Source organism: Anguilla anguilla, chromosome 4 (assembly GCF_013347855.1).
Source record: "Anguilla anguilla isolate fAngAng1 chromosome 4, fAngAng1.pri, whole genome shotgun sequence".
Classification (NCBI taxonomy): Eukaryota; Metazoa; Chordata; class Actinopteri; order Anguilliformes; family Anguillidae; genus Anguilla; species Anguilla anguilla.
Window position 1 is genome coordinate 48,804,368 of NC_049204.1, and position 18,466 is coordinate 48,822,833.

Consider the following 18,466-nt stretch of genomic DNA (forward strand, 5'->3'; position numbering starts at 1 on the left):
TACTTCTCTTGGATTCAACGTCCTAGATGCCCTTGCTCAGGGTACTTCAAATGAGTAGCTCATAATGTCATCAACCTATGGAGATTCCTTCATGAGGTACACATGCTTTAACACTGACATGAATGTGCAAATTTAGATTATTGATATAGACTAGCCTTTAATACTATGTGTCTTATTTCTCTCTTCCTTTCATCTATCTATCTTGGCACTTTGTCATAACTACCCTTTGTAGTGTTTTGATGCAATGCATGTGATAGTTGCATTGAACAATGCATCAAAGTTAAATTACATTTGTTCCTATAAAATAAACCAATACATGAGATGATTGAATAAAATGGAAATGATTCCAGGTGTAATTGAAACCTCACAAAAGGAATGCATTTTACATGTGATATGAAGGTCAATATATATTTGGTTATAAACATCTGACTCTCACAAATCCTGTTACAGATGTATTTGGCAGATTGGCCAGGTTTTATTTTACCCTGCAAATGTAGCGCTTAATGTTTTTACTTTCACGAAATGGCCTTATTTGCAGAAGGTCTCTCTCCCTCCTTTCCTCGTATTTCTATAATTGAAACATTATTTTTTGCAAGTGCATGAAACTGTTGCCAGGAAACACAAGAATGTTTGCATTGTGCAGTTGAAGTAGAAGATTTTAAGAGGATGCCTCAGGGTCTTCATTGATGTCATTCAGCTCACTTGTTCATCTTGTCTTTGGTCAAATCACACACATGGAGTGGCAGTTTTTGTAGAGTTTGGGATTAAATATTTACTTTCAAATGTTGCGTAATAGAGAACATGCTCCCAAAATGTACATAAATTTAATCTAAATAAAAACAAGTATTTATAATGTAATATTTAGGCTGTTGGTGTAATGTTTTCCATTCCCTACAGGAGGTTCGGAGTGCAATACAGAAATTCTTTATATGTAGAGCGAACATATCTTAAACCAAGTGGGAGAATTTGAATTTAAATAAATTATGTCAAAAGTGGAATGGACAAATGTCATGGATTTTTTTGAAAGGTCATCATATATTAGAGGTTACCTAATAATAAAAAGAGCTGGCTACTAAACATGCTTGGCCTTTCTTGATTCAAGACACTTTCTTGAGTTTATTCACTGTCAAACACACAATTTCCTTTCAACGCTATATCTCCATGTGTATTCAGATCAAATGTGAGATAGCTAGAGAAAAACATATCTTCATATTCCTATTTTGGTTACTAGTGTCTCAGATTTAAAAAAAAAAAAAACATAGTAATTATGCAGTCCATTGCAATTCTGTTCAAAACATTATACTCTGGTCTTGGAAGGTGTCAATCTGTAAACTAATAATCTACTTAAATATTTTCATTTTTTTAAAACTTTTTTCAAATACGCAAGCCTCCCAGTGAAATTAATCAAATTACTCAAATCGTATCAAATTGATTAATCAAATTTATCAAATAGAAATGAGTAATAACAGACTGAAGGGAATGCAATGCCAAAACAGTCTGAATCCTTCTTTTCTACACCAAGCTCAGTAGAGCACTGCTGTAAGTCAATGAAGAAAACAGTAGAAAAAAACAAAGACTTCATAATGGAATTAGAGGTTTCATGACACGTTTGAATGCATGAAATGAACCCATGATATAAACAGAAAAGCTTGACAAAATGTATAATATAGATATATGATGCAGCAAAGCACCAACCAAAAGCTCATTTTCAACTCTTGCTAAGCTCAACTCTTGACATGCCAAATTAGTGCAATTTCTAACCCAGCAAAATTTACAAACGCAGTTTTGTGTTCAGATCAACGATCATTAAAATATATGGACAGAAAGTGTTTCAGTGTTTGAGATTAAAACCTGAAATTTTAATGTTGAATCTACAGTGAGTCATCATGTCCTTAGAATGACACTTCTGCATTGACTTTAAGGTCTGTTAGAACCATATCATTCGACTCACTGAAAAGCCGCTGTACTAGCCATTGTTATTACTGAGAAAATTGTGTTACGGCCTCCATTTAAATCTCATCAACCAAGGACAGCACTGAATAGGAAATCTATTGTTTGAAGCAGCGATTTTAGTCTGGTCTCTGGTGTACAGCTGATAAAAAAATCATTGCACTCCAGAGTGCTAAAAAGCGTCTTCACATGTAATTATGGAAGAGACGCTGAATGCAAAATTACAATCAATGTGGAGTAGCTTGTAACCTTTTCAGGCAATATGGAGCTGTCTCACTTACCTTGATTGGCTTCCTCAGAACTCCTAAATGCTGAATGACTGTTTTAGTTATGTCTCTCCAACAACTGGTGCGTATTACAGTATTCACCATTATTTGACCTTTTTGTTTTAATGCATTTGTCGTCGTTTTTTGCATTAAGAAAACATTGCACTTGAATCTCAGTAAGACTGTGGGGAGAATTATTTGTGTTTATGCTAACGTAGATGTCACTTTAACTGGGAATCTTATGAGATGAATTTCAGTATTCAATCAAAACTGGATGTGTGTGTGTGTGTGTGTGTGTGTGCGTGTGTGTGTGTGTGTGTGTGTGTTTACTTTGAGAATCAGTTCTGATTTGAGACTCTGACAAGTGTATTCATAAAGATAATGTACTTGGTTGAATACATTTGTGAAAGTTAAGGATTAACCACACGGTGGATAGATTCAATAGTCCTGCATGGCTCTTTATGGGTTATCTGTTTAGTTAAAAAAAAAAATTCCTCTCTGTCAGTACATTCTGAAATAGCTGAACAGCTTAATTCTTCCCATGTGAAATTGTTTTTTAAAATGCAATAAAATAAATTCCTCTTTTTTGCAACCTTCAATCAATATCAGTTTGTGATGGCAAAATCATTTTCCATCCCGGAACAACTTTGTGATTCTTTGCCCACTCCTTTGCAGACCTCCACAAAAGTTTCCTCCAGTCTCATTGGTGCAGTGTTGATTTTTGTATGATGTGGCTGTCTGGGATTTCAGTAAGGACTCACACACAAGGATTCTATTTCACTCAAACCCATCTGGAAATGAGTCCAGAGGTCAATGGAGTTAAAAAAGAGCCTCACAATTGGTAAATGCAAGGCCAAAGACGGCAGAATGAATATATCTTTTGTCTGGCATTCTGAGAGGATGTCTGGATGTAACTTCAGACACTGAATAATAGAAAACTCAGTTTGAATTCAATATCATAAATGGAAAGTACCCACAGAACTTAAACGAATCATGACAATAAATAAACCGGAACATTAAAAAGGCATCCTGAAATATGTAGTTATTTACTGCCATCTAGTGGGGTCTGGTTTTTCAGTGGCCCTTTATTCACATTCTGACAGGCTATCCATTACCCTTGCAGGAAATAGTAAAAATGTTTTAGTGTCCTTTCTTCTCATCCACTATTTTCACTCTGGCTGTTGTCAGGCAAACATAATTAAGCTTTATGCTGACAGATTTTACTCTTTGGATGCATTTAATTTACTACATAAAGTACTCAATTTAAAATTCATATTACTCATGTCCATGCATATCCATAAAAACTAATGAATTGAGTGGTATAACAGGGTTATTGGTGCATGGGAAAAATGCTCAGTCAGCTCATAACTGACAATACACACTGTGTGTTATAGTGTGTGTTCGATTCCTTTTTTATATGCGCACTTCAATTGATGCCTGAAATCATGATCATTAGACAATAATAATAATAATAATAATAATAATAATGACCTTTGTGTCCATTAGTCGAACGTCGATTTGATCATTAATAATAAATTGAATAAATTGATACATTCTGCCTGACTGCCCAAAATATAAGATTCAATGACCTAGAGCCTACTACTATTTATCATCCATATGGGATGATCCGTGTTGGAATTACAGTCCTTCTTATACATACACAGTAAAATATCGAGTGTTAATTCAACTCAGAGTACATTTGAACTAGAGTGGGACAAAATGCAGTCTGTTAGAGTCAAATTAACACTGAACATTTTACTGTGTAATTCCACCATTTTAGGGGTGCAAAAGTAATTGGACAGATTAACAAAATCACTGCTCAGACATTTCTTTACTAGCTGTGTGCCTTTGTATTGTCAGTCCAGTATAATGAAGCAAAAAAAAAAAAAGGTCTAGAGTTTGCTCTAGGTGTGGAATTTGCTTTTGGAGTCTGTTGCAGTTGTCTCTCAACATGAGGACCAAATAAGTGTCATTGTCCGTCGGCTATCCTGCGGTTGAAAAATCTGGATAAATTGATTAGAGACACCCCCAAAACATTGGGTATGTCAAATTCAACCACCTGATACATTTTTTGAAAACAAAATCACACTGGTGAGCCCAGCTATAGCAAGCGACCTGGTAGACCACAGAAGATCACTGTAGCGGATGACAAGTAATAGAAGAATAGAAAGTGTGGCTGCAGCAGTACAGGGCTGGCAGAGCATTGACAGGGAAGATACTGAGCATTTGGTGATGTGAATGGGTCACAGGCTTCAGGCAGTCATCAGGCAGGCAAAGGATTTGTAACCAAGGACTAAATAGTTGGACTTTATTTCATTATTATGTTAATTTGTCTAATTACTTTTGATCCCCGAAAATTGAGTGACTATATATAAAAACGGCTGTAATTCCTACATGTAATTTAAAGCTGGCGGTCTGCACTGTAACATCATGTTCATTGTTTCATTTCAAATTCAATATGCTGGGGAACATGACCAAATATTGTGCCATTGTCCAAATACTTATGCACTGCACTGTATATCTGTCTGTGAGTCCTGATGACTACTAGTGTAACATCATTACAAGCAGGCACGAGCAGAAGAGGGACCTGCTTGATGTACCCCTTTGATTTGATCAAAAATTAATATTTGCATTATTAGTGTGGCTGTCGTTAATTTCCATTCAAGTCATTTTGGTGAAATATATTCTGCACAATAACTTGATGTTTTTATAGATTTGTGTGTGCTTGTCTCACTTTGATCGCCTAACCCCCAAAAGGTCTCAACATGGTACTGATTACAACTAATTAAGCACTAAAATATCTATACTACTGGTAATACTCCTAGTAGTAGTAGTGGTACTAGTGCTGTCCTTAATGGGGGAGCCCGAGACGCATGCGCATGGATACTTAGCAGCCGGTCTCTGAAAACCCTAGTGCCAACGGATGTAATCAAGGCAAAGATTTACGTCGAACTGGCATACATGGTGAAATTGTGAGTATCCCGGGATGCATCTTAGAAGGATATGCTAACGTGAAGTGGCATGAAATAATGACAATATTATTAAGCATAAGTGTTTATTGTAAATGTGATCGAGCACAAGGCAAATAATATATTTTCAGTGGGTTGCCCTGGACGATGGATCTGTATTGTTGCTAGCTAGCACCTCTTCATGGATTACTTTCTAATGATTTGATGGCAGTGCTATTCGTTTAATGGCTCGGTTTCGTGCTAAGTGGAGGGCATTGAAAATGTTGCATGTCCAATATTCGGCTGCTTTTATTGGATTGTTTTGCAAAATGTTTGGCTAGTGTAGCTAAAATTCTAAGATTGTAGCGACATGAATGAACCGAATCATTTTGTGACACATCTGCTTTGCTAGATATAAATAGATAGGCAGCCTTTTCTGGAATATGTTTTGGCGTTTAAGCATTGTGTTCGACGACTGCTCATTTAGTTTTCAGATATTTCTAGGATAAGCTTTTATTCAGGCACTGACTAATGTATACCACAATTTGATGCGATACATTGATGCTCGCGTTTTGATTCATGAGCAACGCCTTTACTTCCACTGTCGTCCCCCACAGTGAAATCAGGAGCTACTGTAACTGTCTTTTTGCTTCTGTTGCCAACCGGTATGGGCAAGTTTGATGTCATGTGTAGTGAAACTGATGACAAAGAATACGGGTTTTGTATAGAACATGTTGGCTGTGTTCATTTTAATACTGCACAGACCATTATCGTTGTAGAGATATGTGGATATACCAAGTATTATTTTTGAATATCATAATATTTGACATCTCCTGTAGGCTTAGGCTGTGAAAAAATTATATATATATATATATATATATATATGCGTGTGTGTGCAAGTATTTCGGATAGTGACACTGTCTGTGGCTCAGCCCATTGGATTTGAAATAAAACAATACATATGAAGATAACATGTGAACTGTCAGATTTAATTTGAGAGTATTTACATCTATGTCAGGTGATCCTTGTAGGAAATACAGCCGTTTTTATGCACAGTCCCCTGTTTTACCAGAACAAAAGCAATTGGACAAATGGTTGCTCAGATGTTTTTGGCCAGCTGTTTGTCTTTGCATCACAAAGAAAGCTAACAAAAGATCTAGAGTTGATTCGCAGTGTGGAATTTTCATTTGGAGGCTGTTGCTATTATCTCTCAATGTGAGAACTAAATAAGGGTCATTGCCAGTAAAGCAGGTCATCCATCATGAGATTGCAAAATCAGAATAAATCAATAAAATACATAGCCAAAACATTGGATATGTCAAATTCAACAGTTTGATAAATTGATAGGAACAATGGTGAGCTTAGCAATAGCAAATTATCGGGTAGACCACTGTTGTAGATGACCGAAGAATTTGTGAAGCAAATCCATTTTTTAACTGTCTAATAGATCAAGAGCACTCTCCAGGTTGTAGGCATACTATAGATGTGTCAAACACTACCATAAAGAGAAGACAACACCAGCATAACTTCAGAGGGATCACCGCAAGATACAAACTGCTGGTAGGCCTGAGAAACAGAGCACCCAGGTTAGAGTTTTTTTTTTAAGTGCATAGAAAACTTCATAGTTGGGAACAAATTCATATGAACAGATGAGAACAGTCTTAACCGGTACTAAAGTGATGGAAGGAGGAAAGTTTGGTGAAAGAAGGGAACTGCTCATGATCCAAAGCACTCCCCTCATCTGTGAAACATGGTGGAGGTAGTGTTATGGCTTGGGCATGTATCTGCTCAGATCCAACCAAATGCCTCAAAATTCACTGGATGGAATTTCTTCTTGCAGCAGGACAATAACCCCAAACATACTGCTAAAGCAAACAAGGAGTTTTTCAGGGCCAAAAAGTGGATTGCGTTTAACTGGCTAAGTCAATCACCCACCCTGAATTAAACTGAACATGCGTTTCACTTTCTGAAGACAAGACTGAAGGCAAAACACCCCAGAAACCTACAGTAACTGAAGATGGCTGCAGTTCAGGCCTGGCAGGGAAAACAGAGTGTCTGGTGAAGTCTGTGGTTCACAGACTTCAGGTCGTAATCAAATGCAAAGGATTTGCAACCAAGTACTAAATACGATTACTTTATTCAGATTGTGTTCATTTGTTCAATTACTTTTTCTTCCCATTCATTGGGGGGGAAGTGTTTAAAAAGGGCTGTTCCACCACGGATCACCTCATATGGATGTACATACCCTAAATTAAAGCTCACAGTCTAAACTTTAATCTCATATTATTCATTATTTCATTTCAAATCGAATGTGCTGGAGTACAAAGCTATAACAACAAATATTCAGTCGCTGTCCAAATATTTCTTTGAACACCACTTTATAAAGTGTAAGTTTTATTGCATTACTACATTAGGCTACCTTTTCCCACAGTTTGCAATGTCTGAGGCTTTCCTTTCACTAGTACATTCCACAAAGGCAAACTGATAAGCCATGATGGGACCTATGATTATTTTTTTGCTTTAGAGAGCATCTCTCGCTATCTCCCTCTCTCCCTCTTTTTCTCTCAGTATCTCATACACACAGTGGAAATATTACTTGAATCCCAAGTGAAACAAGCTCACAAAGCACTTAATTACAAACAAATCTGATCGACATTTTAAAGACAACAAGCTAGATCGCTAACATTATCTAATAGCTAGCTAACTGTAAGAGGGATTAAAATGTAGACACTGCAAGCTAGTCAGCACGAACGTCAGTCTAGCCAGTTCAGCTTTATTTTCTGAGATCATATATAAAAGCTGAATGATTTGAAATGCTTGCATAAAAAAACACCTGTTTTATTTTGACATTCACATGAGTATTAAAGCCCTCAAGAGATAACTTGTGTTAGCAATTCCAACTGCTGTTTTAGGATTCACTGACCTCTCTCCACCAGTTCATTAATCTCTTCTTTAGCAGTGCAATTGTCAGGCCCCTCCTGCCTGGCAGGATGTACGATCATTGACTATGCTGGATAATACCCTGGTGCACAGAGCCACAAGAACTGTTTTACAGACAAGTCTGCAGATCAAAGGCCAAATAAGTGCCTTCCAGGAGGTAGTTGATGGCCTTTTATAAATCAAACACTCAATGTGCTTTATGTGAAATAATCTGTCTTGCTGTAATGGTCAAATCCCTGATAGAATTAGCCATATCAACCAACTGTAGCATATCAGAAAATGTCAGAACGCACAGACATACAAAGCTTATTGACCTTGTGACCAAGGCCTAGCCTATATCTTACATCGTTTTTACACAATTACACATGGGATAATCACATAAAATTAATCTGCCACACAGAAAAATAAGACAAATTAGAAATATTATTGTGAATATATACAGTGGCCACTTCAGTAGTTACACAAAATTAGCTTTTTAACACAAGTAGTCTGCTCTCCCAAACAGTAATCTTGCGGCTGCAACTCAATATATAAACGATGCAGACACGGTGAAGATGTTTTGTTGTTGCTCGACCGAACATTAGCATGGGTAAAACGTGTAAGCTAAGTGACTTTGACCATAGTATGACTGTTGGTGCCAGACGTGGTGGTTCCAGCATCTCAGAAACAGAAACACACTGCAGTCTCTAGAGTTTACAGAGAATGGTGTGCTAAACATCCAGAAAAAAGAAGAAACAAAAAACATCCAGTGAGTGGCAGTTCTGTGGGCAAAAACGCCTTGTTAATGAGAGAGGTCAGAGGAGAATGGGCAGACTCTTTCAAGCTACAGTAACAAGAAGGCCACAAATGCTCAAATAACAGCAGTTTACAACAGTGCTGTGCAGAAGGGCATCTGAGAACGCACAACACATCAAACCTTAAACCCGATGGGCTACAGCTGCAGAAAAGCATGGAGGGTTCCACTCCTGTCAGCTAAGAATAGGAAAATCAGTGGACACACAATCACTAAATGATTGAAGATTGAAAAAAACATTGCCTGGTCTGATGAATCTTGATTTCAGCTGTGACATGCAGATGGTAGGGTCAGAATTTGGCATAAACTGCATGAATGCATGGATCCGTCCTGCCTTGTGTCAACAGTGCAGACTGGTGGTGGTGTGATGGTGTGGGGAGTGTTTTCCTGGCATGCATTCGGATCCTTAACATCAATTGAGCATCATTTCAATGTCACAGCATACTGTACCTTAACATTATTGCCGACGATGTGCATCTCTTTATGGTACAGTCTGTCCTTTTTTCAAACTACTTCCAGCAGAATAATGTGCTGTATCACAAAGCACACGTTTTAGGCATGTTCTACAAACATGAAAGTGACTTGAGTTTATTCCAATGGCCTGCATCGTCCCCAGATCTTGATCCAACAGAGCACATTTTGGATGAGATAGAAGGAGGGGTAACATGAATGTGTAGCCAAAAAATCTACGGGAACTGCATAATGCTATTAATTCAGCATGGACCAAAATTCCTTGTGGAATGTTTCCAGCATCTCGTTGAATCCATGCAGCAAATAATTCACGCTGTTCTGGAGGCAAAATGGGGTCCTATCTGGTACTTGATAGGTGTCCCTAATAAAGTGGACTCTGAATGTATTTTGAAAGCTACATTATACTAGTAATAATTTAAAGGTGTATGTTTAGTAATACAGTGAATGTACAAAAAACCCTGCAGTTCCAGATACCGGTAGTTCCACATTATATATAACCTCTTTTTGAAATTGGAACACATCTTCGGATTAAGAGAGACATTAACAGTTTCTTCATGAGAACAGGAGGAATAGGTTTTATGTCGGAAAAAAAAGGGAAATCTACGATATGACCTACATAGGCATAGTGTGAAAGGAGAAGTGGAATCTAATTTAGTTATTCTGGGAGATTTATTACAACATAGAGTGGCTTTTAGAAACATCACAAATGAACATTAAGACATTTGTATCGATAAATAGCTTCAGGCACGTTCTTCAAAGAGACACAGAGCAGTGATGAAGGAAAGTAAGTAATTTTGGTCTTAGTACATAATTGCAAGAAAGCTGGTAACACAAAAAAATGAATTCACGTAACAGGACTGCAACAGAGTTATGGTATGGCACAATAATATGTAACCCCTGCTGAAATGGATATGCAGTACCGCACTAGCAAGTGGAATGTAATGTAATGTGGGAGATCTCTACTTCACCAAAATAGTTCCCTCTAATAATTAGTTTCACGCCTATGCAGTGTTACTAGTGAGTACTGTGTCTTTCCCCCAGGATGGCCCCTAGCCTTTGTTTACCCCTTGAGTTGTGCTACATGTGAGTAAGCAGGTGGAGGTTTGTACAGCTAATTAATCTCAGAGGATTCCACCATGGCCACAATTTTATTTCTTTTTTTCCTGTCTCTAATTTTCTCTCATTTTCATTCACTGGGGAATGGAAATTATACATTCGCTGGGGAATGGAAATTTATTTAATTAAAAATAATGGATGTAAAAATTTGCTGAAGAAATTGTATTGCGTGATCCTTAATATTGTTCATTCCGTCAACATTTCTATTGTTATAGTTGTGTTTGTTTGAGTATAACACACCTTTATTGGTAGGGGATGTACAATGTACAAATGTTAGTTTATCCAACATATTTTAAAGCACATCTTATATCATATACAGCACGTGAATTACACAAGATGCAAAAGCATTAAAAAACATTTGTTTTGGAGTTTCTGCGTTCTGGTATGGTTTCCACCACTCTTTCAGCGAGCAGTAAGGAGGCAGGCATGGCTAAACTGATTTAATTACCTCTGCCAATTAAGTTGACATGGTTTTCACCCCCATTCCATCCATCTGTCTTGACTTTTATCAGGATATCTGCAAAAGTTATGAATGGATTTGCATGAAACTTTGTGGAAAGCTTGGTAATGGGGCCAGGAAGAACTGATTGACATTTCACACCAATTGACCAGAACGAGACATGGCAATCGGTGTGGCTTTTCATAAAAAGGCATATAACTTACAGATTCACGTAATGCCATATCACTTTGTGGAAGGTTGATCGGGACAAGGAAGGACTAACTTTTCATGTCAGTTAGTTGAAGGGTATGGCAGTGGGTGTGGCTTCTCAAAAAAAAAAAAAGCAAGTAACGTCCCAGTGGATTCACATAATACCACAAAACGTTGGGGAAAGACTGATCATGAGGCTGGGAAGACCTTATTAACTTTTTACACTGATTGCCCTGGGTGAGTGTTGCAGTGGGTGTGGCTTCTCACAAAAAGGCATATAACTTCTGAATGGTTTCACATAGCACCATAATTTATAGATCATAGACTTTCGCTCTCAGATGGTTATTGTTAAAGTATTCCATAACTGGACTGCCTAATACCTGAATGATCCATCGTTGGGTTGTTTTCTTTGGCTATGCTTTCGGAAAAGATAAAAGGCCCCTATCTTGTGAGCAAGATATGTCAGAGCATAGAGGATTATGGAAGAGGTTTGACTAGGCAAAGCTTTAAGGGTCAAGAAGAAGGTTTCAAACATGATCATGAAGAATAAAGTACATCTGTGTAACAATGGCTATTAATGATGGGGTTAGACATAAACATAGACTTAGACTTTTAAGTGAGTAATGAGGAGCAGCAAGTTACAATAAATCCAGTTCAGACAAAGTAAAAACAAAGTTCAAAGAATGCTTGCTCAACAAGCTGAGTGAGTGCAGAGAAGTTGACTCTTTGCAGGTGTGTCAATCATATAAACTCATTTGGTGTGAGGGTTTGATGCAATTCAAGAGTCCTAGCAGAACACGCAGTGACGTTATGGGGTTGGCTGAAAAGCCCATGAAGGTAAAAAGAAGTTTGATATTGTTATCATGAAGGTTAAAATGGAGAACTTGGCTTGTAGGATAAATTTAGAGGAAAACTTTAGTACTGCAACTTTTTGTATTCTAGTAGCAGCTTAATCGAAGTGAGAATGTGCCATATACCAACATTAAAAAATGAAATGAGATATAAGACTTTAAGCAAATGAGTGCACTGAATCATGTTCATTTATAACATGAGTGGGTAGTATAGTATGTATGATTCATAACGCAGTTGCCAGACATAAAAGCACCAGTACATTTACTGTAGGTATCATGTGCCAGAAGGAAGGCATTGATAACTTAAAATGGCTGCATCTGTTTTGAATCACCAGTGGAAGCTGTTTGGAGCAGAACACGTGTGTAATAAATGTTTTTTTTTCTTCACATAAAAACAGCAAACCATTTGCACCTCATTGAGCATATAATCAATCCATTCAAATTAAATTCCCATCATTAATATGCTATGTACTGCTTTTCCCTCTTTTGACCATATGTATTGAAAAAAATAATTAAAAATGGGGAAGGAGCCACTTGCCTATAGGTTCAAAAATAATTTATAGTATTATAATTGTGGTTCAGAAATTATAAAGTATATTTGAGGAATTGCAGTTTACAGATCAGGTAGATGGCTCGATGGGATTGTGTGTCCCTGATTATCGTGGCACCTGCTGGTGTTTGTGAGTTGGTGAGCTTCTCTGCTTCCAGCGGTGTTCGAATACAGAAACAATTAACCTAATTTGTGTTGTAAACTAGGCACCTGTTCTTTTTTACAAATGAGATAAGAAATATGTATTCACAATGAAAAGAGCAAATAACAGTACTAGTACTACTATTATCAGTTATGATTATCTATATAAACGTTTATCAAGTGGTTTATTAAGTAGTATGTCAGTTTATTCGATTATGCCCATTTCCCCACAGGCTTACACATGCTCAAAATGAAATTCCTGTCCGGCTCATTCAGATTTAATTAATGGTTGTTAAATAATGCACCAAAACTGCCATGTACATGGTCACTAAAAATTTTATTACTACTTTTCTTTTACATGCTTCTTTGTCTTATGTATCTGTGACCCAGATGGCCTTTTTCTTTTGCCTTATCATTAAAAAATGAATCTTTATTTGTACTCCACTTTTTTTACAGTGATAGGGGAATAACACTGTTATAACAAATAGCGACGCTTACACTTGTTTGTGAGACACTGGCGCAGACTGTATCCCCTGTAAAAAGCACGTGTGTTGATCTCAAGCGGTGTGCGTGCAGCGCAGTTGATGCATGTGACTTATGTGCTGTATATATATGAGAGTGTCTCTCGCGCTCAGGCCATTGGCGTGTTCCCTCCCGCAGCTCATGGGATCAGAGCGGATGGAGATGCGCAAGCGACAGATGTCGGTGCAGCAGGAAACGGCGAGCGCCGTCCAGGCGCCGCACGGCGCGGGGAACAGGGGCTCCAACGCCTGCTGCTTCTGCTGGTGCTGCTGCTGCAGCTGCTCCTGGTATGTATGTAAATGGGGAGGGGGCGGGGGTTCTGCAGACAGTCATTACTGTGAGCCCACACCTTGCCCCAGGCCCGCACAGAAAACCCTGTGATGGGTAAAAAAAAAGAAACCTCTGACGGGTCTGTAATCAAATGTTTGGCGAAGCTCAAGCAGAACATCCCAGAGTCGGCTCTACTGGGACACCTATCATCTACTTTATGCAATGATGTGCTTGTATGCCTTACTGGATTTATGTATTGAAAATGAGGCTGGGGTGAAATTCAGGGTATTTGTATATATTTGTAGGTGTATTGTGACCTTGTAAATTCGCAATACTGAATTTTACTCTATTATTTCATATTATTTACATTTTTTATTGAAATTGTGAAATAGTGATTGTTAGGCTATGCTGGTCCAGGCTTCTTTTACACAGAAGCATTGTAATATCAATGCCAGCAGGACGCTCAAAATAGCTGATACTGCAGTGTGGGACTAAGCAGCTCAAAGTGCTACTCAAAGCGTCCATGTCAACATGTACAGTTGTTACCAAAACCTTTCATGGGATCATTAGGATGTGGTCTGACATTTCTTGTTCTAGTTTTTTCAGTGCTTCTCTGAACATTGCTACTTGCATTTTCCTCCATACAGAATATCTTCCTTAGAGTCCATTAGTGTTTGGAACATTAGCCTTTGGTCAGTGATGACAACTGCTTTCAATGGAAGATTCTGGAGCTAAATGTCTTGGTCTAGCTGGCAGAAATAAACACAGTAGATCAGGTACAATTTGGTAGCGCAGCTCCAATTAGGTATAGAATCTTGTTTTTTACTCAGTTGAATCCTGCAAATATTTCACGGCTAAAAACATGACTACAGATAGGTTTGAAGTCTCACCGGGTTTTAATTACATTACAGCCAAGTGACTTCTATACCTGGCGGAACACTGTGGTGCTTAATTATGGCACAGCAGACCCTAGAGGACTGGAGGATGCTAGTGCTTACGTCCAGCTCCTCCAATGGGGTTTACATAAATATACCCTAGATTCTCTTTTCTTAAAAGAGTTGTTTGTGAAAGCTTGGATGAAATACACTGGTGACATGTCGATAAAGCTGGCACTAAGCTGTACTATGCCTTAACATTCTGTGTACAGATAGACTGCAATTTTGATGCTACAGAGGATGAAAATTTTCAGTTTGACATAAAAGAGCTAGCTAACCGAAGTGTGTAAGCGTGTATTTTCCTATTTTGGGGACATACCAGCAGGAGCTTTACAGGTTTTCCCTGTTCTCTAATGAAATATGTATGCGGTGTGCTGCTGCGTGGGAGTGATGCATGTATTTTTGCTGCACAAACGCGGTGCACATGTGCTAGAGCACTCTTCTGATGGATGAGAAAAAAATCATCACGCTCAGTCAGATTCTGACTGCAAGCTCTGGAGGTATCAGATACTCTGAGGGCTTGAAAGGAGCTATTCTTTGCTGGATATCCCTGTCCTGCTCTGTCTCTTCTTGGATCGGATGATCATCTTTTTTTTAACCTTACAGTCTCACTGTTAGGAATGACGAGGGGGCTGAGAGTGCCCGGCGGACCTCCTGCGACGCCAAGATAGAGGGGACCACAAACTGTGAGGAAAGGTCAGTCACAGCAGCCTCTGATCCTCGCTGTAATCAAAGCAATAGGCCATTCATGCCAGAGCTCATGCAAATGATGAGAGGGGGCTTCAAGGGCAGTTGACCAAACTGCATTGCACCAAGTGTGTAGGGTAGAGGCTTGAATGACAGGAAGTGCTCAATCCTTCCCTTGTCATTGGTTGTCTACAGGCATATGCATATGATTAGTAAATTATTTACTTTTTCTATTACACAGAGATGTCATTTGCTTTCAATTTTCTTCATTCTCTCAGAGTCAAAAGAGTCTTAGAGTGCCTCAAAATCTAACACAGTATCTAACTTTCAAAAAGTTTTGGGAATGGGTCCCTGCTGTTTCCAAACATTACCTTTTTTGTTCTTGCCTCCTGAAGCCTGAAGCCCACTGTGGAAGAGGTTCGTGCCTGGGGACAATCTTTTGACAAACTTATGAACAGCCCAGCTGGGAGGAACGCCTTCCGGGAGTTTCTACGGACAGAGTTCAGCGAAGAAAACATGCTGTTTTGGTTAGCCTGCGAAGACCTCAAAAAGGAGACAAACAAAGGTGTTGTAGAGGAAAAAGTGCGACTAATATATGAAGACTACGTGTCAATCCTTTCACCTAAAGAGGTATGTGTACTTACATTTTACACTGCATAATTTCCCCCATTGTCAGGTAAAATTATTTTGCAGTTGCAAGAGACTGAACAGAAAAAGATGTTAATCACCACTTTGCACGTTTTTGGATTTAAGACCTTGACCTTGTTGAGAGACAAAAGTTAAACTTTTTTCATATGAAGAAATTTATATAGTGTTTTTATATTAATATAAGTGTTTGATTTTAATTGCGTCATAAAATATTGAGTCTACTGGCAGTGAACATTTGCGTTGAGTCTAATGAGGGCCCAATGGGTCAATTCAATTTTATGGAGCATTGTTAACCTACAGTAGTACTACCACTGCAGTAGTGTGACCTATTTCTCTTCTCCATGTGTGTAATTCTGTCTTTTATTTTCTGTCCAGGTGAGTTTGGACTCCCGGGTTCGAGAAGTGATCAACAGAAACATGCTGGAGCCAACCTCCCATACCTTTGATGATGCACAGCTCCAGATCTACACGCTAATGCAAAGAGACTCATATCCTCGCTACATGAACTCTTCAGCCTACACGAGTCTGCTTCAGCTCTTATCGGAGCAGTCTGTGGAATCATAGGCTCTGTCGTTTTTCATTGTCGTTACTATTTTATTTTTGTTTGTAAATTATTTAGAGTAGACTATTGGAAGAGGGCTTTTGTGCGCCTTGCAGGGATTTTACAGCTGTAGTGATCTACAATGGGCCTGAGCCTGGCTTCCTTTACTCTGGACTTTATCATCTCAAATCAGCTTAGGGCTCAGTGCCGTGAGCTCGCTACCACATCAACAAAGCAAGACAGTCCAAAGGATATGAAATGCGTTTTGACATTTTATTTCTATTTTTTATAATTATTATTTTTTGTCCTATTACCATTTTATATTATTGTCTTTAAGGAAAAGCATGTTATGGACTATATTTGTGAAAGTTGAAGTCATAGTATATTTCTGGTAAGTTATTTCCTCAACTTAAATATATATAAATATATATATAGTTTTTGTCTTATAAAATATAGAAAAGGGAATTTTTGGCATATACCTGCCTGCCTGTTTCTGTGAACTGCGTATGAGAATCAAAGCTTGCCAAGGTGACATATCTCTTCTACTAAGAGGGAAAGATGTGTTTTAAGTCATCGTTAAGGGTTTTACTCATTTTGCTTTCTAATGTTTGCACCCTCTTCAGCATGTTTCATAGGCTGAAGGTACCCACCAAAATTACCTGGCAACCATACATTTTTTCAAATATTTTAAAAAGGGAGTTCATTATGGTATGGTAACATAAGACTACTGTAAACATTTAACCTCACTGTCATAATGGATTGAAGACTGTCTTTTGGAGTTTGTGCTCCCTTTTTTGTTCCTAACAGTAATTCTAGGTGTACATATTGTGGTTTTACTATTTGTAATTGTGTGCCTCAAATGGAATAGGATTATTTGTAAATTGTACTATATATGCATACAATTACATGTATTAAAATAGCAAGACTTTGTAAAATTACACATTATTTATTATGTATTTTAAATGAACAAAATTACATTTTTTTTCCATTAGCTCTGTTCACATTTTTGTAATATACTGCTTGCTTAGTTGAGAAATATGTGTTAGTCAAATAATAAGGGTTCAGTTATAAATCACTGTGACCTCTGTACTTTCAGGTCCATATTTATGTTTTTATGGCACTGGAAAAACTTTAATGCAGTTAAACAAAAATGAGGATTCCTTATGAAGGTGAGTCATGATCATTTCTAAGAATATAGACATTTCATAAAAATTAAAATAAAGAATAGGCCATACATTTCTTCATGTAAAATAGACATAATCTCAGATCACTTCCTGCTAGTGACATCAAAGACCCTGCTCTGTTTCCATAAAGCTTTATTTAAAGCTTTTGCAATAGTTTTTGTTGTTGCCTGCAGTTCATGCCATGTTCTCAAAGACAAGAGCTACAATTGGGGAAGTGCCTTGACATTCAGTATGTGACATCTATGTTGACCAAGTTCTATCCTAACTTTTGAACCTTTTGCCACATGAAAAATAACTATTTTTTTTGCCAATTTTGGAAGTAAAAAGGGTGGTGCTGTCACTTGTCTATATGTACTTGATATGTGCAATTTGAGCAGATGGAAAAAATCAAGTGGATCAACCTCAAATAACCTAGTAACCTAAACCTGTGGTTTGGGAGTTATACTGCCTATAAATGTTTTTTTGCTTCTGTTATTGTAATTTTCTTTTGAAACCAGAGTTTACAAAGAGAGACATTTTTGATGACTTGTATGTGTTTATGTTTAGATTTTACCACTGAATTGACAAAATGGGGGCATTCCAATTCTTTTAAAATATAATAAAGCACAATTTTATCGAACGTTCTTTTGTCCCATGTTTATCAAATTGAAATTAATTGAGATCAGTGGGATTAGAAATAGACCCTGGCATTACAGAGCCACACATCATACAGAAAGACAGTTGAACTCTTGAGGACTGCTGAGCCTTTAGGTTAACACCTGTGCATGGCATTCATCTCTGTACATATGTGGCCAAGTGTAGTGCAGAAACAGAACACATTTGTTTTCCATCTGGGTTCCTCTATACAAAGTAGGAAATGGTGGCTTTGCTTGTATGTATTTTCATGTAAGCAAGTTTAATTTGTTTTGAATGATTAACTTTAGAATCTTAGGATCTAAATAAAATAAGTGATGAAGGACAGAAGACAATGTAAAAAGCCAGGCAGAATCATATTTTACCTTGAA

The 18,466-nt window shown here is 37.7% G+C and overlaps 1 protein-coding gene across 2 annotated transcripts; it reads left to right on the forward strand.

Annotated features, from left to right (window-relative positions):
- Positions 1–5,092: 5,092 nt before the first annotated feature.
- Positions 5,093–18,081, forward strand: LOC118225452 (regulator of G-protein signaling 20). 2 transcript variants are annotated; one of them, XM_035413869.1, is made up of 5 exons: positions 5,093–5,188; positions 13,336–13,484; positions 15,009–15,098; positions 15,485–15,719; positions 16,113–18,081. In XM_035413869.1, the coding sequence occupies exons 2-5, from the start codon at positions 13,339–13,341 to the stop codon at positions 16,299–16,301; spliced, it is 660 nt and encodes a 219-aa protein (XP_035269760.1). In that variant the 5' UTR covers positions 5,093–5,188; positions 13,336–13,338; the 3' UTR covers positions 16,302–18,081. The 2 variants fall into 2 exon arrangements, with proteins under 2 accessions (XP_035269760.1, XP_035269761.1); XM_035413870.1 differs by having other exon boundaries at positions 15,021–15,098.
- The last annotated feature ends 385 nt before the right edge of the window (positions 18,082–18,466 follow it).